This window comes from Merops nubicus, unplaced genomic scaffold (genome assembly GCF_000691845.1).
Source record: "Merops nubicus isolate BGI_N331 unplaced genomic scaffold, ASM69184v1 scaffold20363, whole genome shotgun sequence".
In the NCBI taxonomy this organism is placed as follows: domain Eukaryota; kingdom Metazoa; phylum Chordata; class Aves; order Coraciiformes; family Meropidae; genus Merops; species Merops nubicus.
In genome coordinates, this window is record NW_008599883.1 from 4,707 (window position 1) to 9,242 (window position 4,536).

The following is a 4,536-nucleotide window of genomic DNA, read 5'->3' on the forward strand; positions in this document are numbered from 1 at the left end:
GCGGGCGCCCCGAGGCGTGGAGGAGGGACACATGCCCATGCACACTTCCACAGCGCCCTCCATGCCAGCTCTCCCATGCACCAGGGCCCCACGTTTCTCCTTTTTCACCACCTACGCCGGCTTCCACCTGCCCTGGTCTTAGGACCAGGACTTGGCTTAAGCTAAAGCAGAGAGCACGTAAAGTCTGTCTGGCCTCTGCAGCAGGGAAAAAACGAAGTCTACAGCAACCCCCCATCAAAGGGCAGCACAATCGGTCCTGGCAGCAGGCCCCGGAGGCATCCCGGATTTCCAGGCGAGGGGGTGAGGGTGCAGAGTCGCCGAGCTGGTGTGCAGGCGTGCTGGGGTCAGGGCTGAGCCTGCTGCTCCTCCAGCAGAGGTCACTGGGCACGTCCTGAGCAGCCCTCCAGGAGCGGGACCGAGGCGTGCGGGGTTCAGAGAGGCACTAAGCGAAGCAGCCGGGAGCACAGGAGCTGATGCAGCAAAGCCAAGACTCCTTCTCTACAAGAAGGGCCTCGAGGGGCTGGAGCGTGGCCAGAGAAGAGCAACGGAGCTGCTGGGGAAGGGTCTAGAGGCCAAGTGTGGGGAGGAGCAGCTGAGGGGAGCAAAGGAGTCTCAGTGGAGACCTTCTGGCTCTGCACAGCTCCTGACAGGAGCCTGGAGCCAGGTAGGGGGTGAGATGTCTTCTCCCCAAGTGATAGGACAAGAGGAACCAGACCCATGTTGCCCCAGGGGAGGTTGGGGTTGTCCCTGAGGAACAACTTCTTCCCCTTGAGGGTTGCCCAGGGCTGTGCCAGGCTGCCCAGGGCAGTGGTGGAGTCCCCACCCCTGGAGGGGTTCCCAAGCCGTGGAGATGTGGGGTGAGGGACACGGCAGTGCTGGGGGAACAGCAGGAAGCAGGGATCTGAAAGGTCTCTTCCAACCCCAACAATTCTGTGATTCCATACACTGCTCACTACCAGGGGAGAAAAAAACACGAGCTGAGATTTCTCTTCCACACCCATGGCTCATTTTGCTGCCATGTCCTTGACCCATCACATCCATTTCATTCTGCCTGGAGCACAGGCTTGCTGGTGCCAGGGATATCCAAAAAAACCCAATAGAGGACCCGGGACAAGCACCTCCAAGGAGCTCAAGAAAACAGGTCCATGAGCTGCCAAATCCTGCCCACTGCTCTCCACAGGTCTCCCACCACTGGAGTACAATCGCCCAGCCCAAAGCTGTGGTGGGCTGGGTGGGAAGAGGGATAGATCTGCTGACACAGATCATTGAGAGCTGGTGCTGGGCCAGCAAACTGCCTCTTTACAGGCCATCCTGGGCATCTAGATGATGTTTCAAGGTCCCTTCCAACCCTCTAGGCACTGAAGGGAGTGCCCCAGAGGCCAAGATGTACATACCTTTTAATTTATGTCTCTAGAGTTGGATGTACTCTATAAAAACAACGTAGATGTGTGTCTATACAGATGTATGCACACACTCCCAGAGCATCACACCACCTGCACATCCCCCAATTGGGAGTGCAGGACACACCCACAGCCAAACCCCTCAGCATGGGGGGGACTCCAAGCGTTCTGGTGCCTGAGACAAGTGGCAAAGCTGGCTGTGCCAGTGCTGCTGCCAACAGCTGGCCCCATAGCTGGAGCCTCACGCCTCCCCCCCGACCCACAAACACACTTGGTCCAAACCCCCACCCAGAGAGACCCCAGCGGGCGTGCGTGGCACCAAAGCCACCCCAAGAAGTGCCACCAGCCAAGCAGGACAGCGAAACGGCACGTGCACAGGCACTGGGTGTCCCCAAAACCATCATCCAGCAGTGACCCAACGTCCCTCTGTGTCCCCACTGTGCAATAGCAGAGCCTGCTTGGCTGCCAAGGGCTCCAGACGGACCTCAGCGAGCACAACACACACTGAGGGGAGAAGGAACCTTCCAGCAGGCAGCTCGGGTCAGGGGTGGCCTGGGGAGGTTGTCAGCACGTTGTGCAGGGGCAGCCTGGGCTGTACCTCCTGCCTACAGGGCAGCCTGTGCTTGAGACTCCACACAACACCCCCAAGCACCACCAGCCTCTCCCCACTTGTCACTTGGCAAGTGACACTGCCAGCTCACGTGATGCCACCACTGGCATGGATTTCAACCTCTCGTCCTCCCCTAGCCCCAGCCCCGCGCTCGCTGCCGGGCCCTGACACACACCATGGACCTCACCCCCCAAATCCTGAACCCTCTGAGCACCACACGCTCCCTGCTCCAGCACCCACCACGAGACCACAGCACCAGCAGCCGCTCTCCCCCGCCTGCTCCTGGCCCACACAGCCCCATCTCCCCAGGGCCGTCCCTCTCCTTCACCTCTCAGCTCTTCTCCAACTCCCTCTGGCCAAGAAATGCTGCTCCACGTGCCCACACCTGCCCTTTCCAACTCAGCCCCTCGCTTCTGTTCCCCACCTACGTCCCTTTTGCTGCTCCACCACCACCACACGTGGTCTCTCAGGTGTCCACGTCCCCTTCCCAGCCCCGGCACGGGAAAGGGTTAAACTCACAGGCACAAAAAAAATCACCGCAGGGCCCCCAGAGTTTTAGTCAGAGCAAAGGGGCTGCTGGCCCACCCAGCTGGAAGGGGGGCACTGGCCACTGGAGCAGGGGAGGAGCTCAGGGAACGTTCATGCTCTCAGCTGGCCACTGGCTTTAGCTTCGACTACAGCGATGAGGCAGCGAGAAGCAGGGGGACGAGGGGACACGTGGGGGCCACATCCCCAAACCAGTGCAAGGGAAGAGGAGGATGATGGAAGAAGGCAGCGGAGACAGAGAGAAGGAGGGAGACAGAGAGAGAGACAGCAAGGAGTGAGGAGATACTCACCAAAGAGACATGAAGAGGTGCCAGGAGGAAGAGCTTTCCTCACCAGCATGTTTTGTTTCAGAAAAGCAGCGAACTGAGCTGAAATGAATCAGAGAGAATTACAGTATCACAGCCCGGCTCCGGAGGGGGACAGGGAAACTCCAGGGCCACCACCACAACCCACAGACACAGAGCTCAGAGCAGGCAGCGAGCTCTGGCCGGGACTCATCCAGCCACGGGGCACAACGGAGCCACCCCGACCTCCTCCGCACAGCATGAGCCCTCTCCAGCCCCACACAGCCACGGGGCAGAGCTCCTGTGGCCCCGCTGGGTGCCAGCAGCTTGGCCAAGCAGTTGCACGGAGAAGCCAAGAGCAGCTGGGAGCCAGCAGCAAGCCCACCCCTCAACAGCCACAGCACACAGGGCACCCGCCACGCCGCAGTGGAGCTCCTGACAACCCGAGGCGGCCGCCACACACCCTCCTCCTGCCACCTAAAAACTGCCTCCCGCCTCCACGACGACACAGGAGTGGATGTCTGAGAAACTGAGGGAGATCCAAGTTTCAGCCTCACCCCCACCCCCGGAGCCTACCCCTGAGTTAGTGAAAGAGCTCCAAGAACACAGAGGGTCATGCTGTTGTGGGAGAGAACGAGCCTGGTCAGCTCTGTCTCCAGCAAAGACACAAGGAGAGAAGGGAGGATGGAGAATGATCCCCCAGTGAGATTTGCCAGAAGGGGTCACCACCAACTAAACCATTCCCTACGTGCACAGCAGTCCCAGTCTGAAGCTGGACTGTAAGGTTTTCCCATCAGCATCTGACAGGACCAAATATAAAACCCTCCAGCTCAAGCTGGTTTCTCATTCTGAGCAGGTTCCCCACCACCCTTGGAGGCAAGATGGCTCCAATTCCCCGAGCCCCATCGTTTCAGTCACCATTCAACAGCCTCAAGCATCTCCTGAGGACCTTCAGTCTCCCTCCCGAGTGGCCTTCAAGGATATGAGACACCAGTCAAGGGGCTGACAGTTGAAAAGGAACCAGCATATGGCTACGTGGCGATTCGAGGGAAAATCCTCCCCAGGCCAGAGGGCAGCAAGGCTCTGCAACGCTCCAGAAACACCTTTTCCACCTTAATTTTCACCCTGCTGCCTTCAGGTGACAGTGACAGGGGACTGAGCTGTACAGGAAGCTGCCACGGGGAGCTCGGAATTCAAGCCAGAAGAAAAAAAAGAAAAGAACTCTACACCCATCAGGACAGATAAAGGTCAAAAATCCAGCTGTCAGAGGGTGGGAAAGGAGCAGAGCGTTACCTTGTGCCTGCTTGTGTGTCAGGACAGTGTCCGGCCTCTGCACTTGCCTCTTCAGCAGCTGCGTGGTGCCCATCTGGGTGGGCTTCTGGAGGGAGGACACTGCAGCCATCTTCGTCTTGGGGCTGGACGTGGGGCTGCTGGAGACGCTGGACAAGTCCTGCCCGAGGAGAGGGGACAGCTCTGACCCTCACGCTCCCCCACGAGACATGACCCCATGATACCAGAACCCCAGCGTGGTGGGGTGGGAAGGGACCTCTGGGGATCATCTCCTCCAGCCCCCTGCTCCAGCAGCTCACCCCCAGCAGGGTGCCCAGGGGCACAGCCAGGAGGGTTTGGGATCTCTCCAGAGCAGGAGACTCCACAGCCTCTCTGGGCAGCTGCTCCAGGCTCGGGCACACTCCCC

General features: G+C 59.5%; 1 protein-coding gene across 1 annotated transcript in view; it reads right to left on the bottom strand.

Moving 5' to 3' along the window:
• The window catches only part of KANSL3 (KAT8 regulatory NSL complex subunit 3), a gene marked incomplete at both ends in the record, with an annotated part of 10,257 nt that overhangs the window by 4,703 nt on the left and 1,018 nt on the right, over positions 1–4,536 (bottom strand). Inside the window, 2 exons of the mRNA XM_008937551.1 lie at positions 2,847–2,924; positions 4,134–4,290. Coding sequence (XP_008935799.1) covers positions 2,847–2,924; positions 4,134–4,290 — 235 coding nt within the window. The remainder of the gene's footprint in view (positions 1–2,846; positions 2,925–4,133; positions 4,291–4,536) is intronic.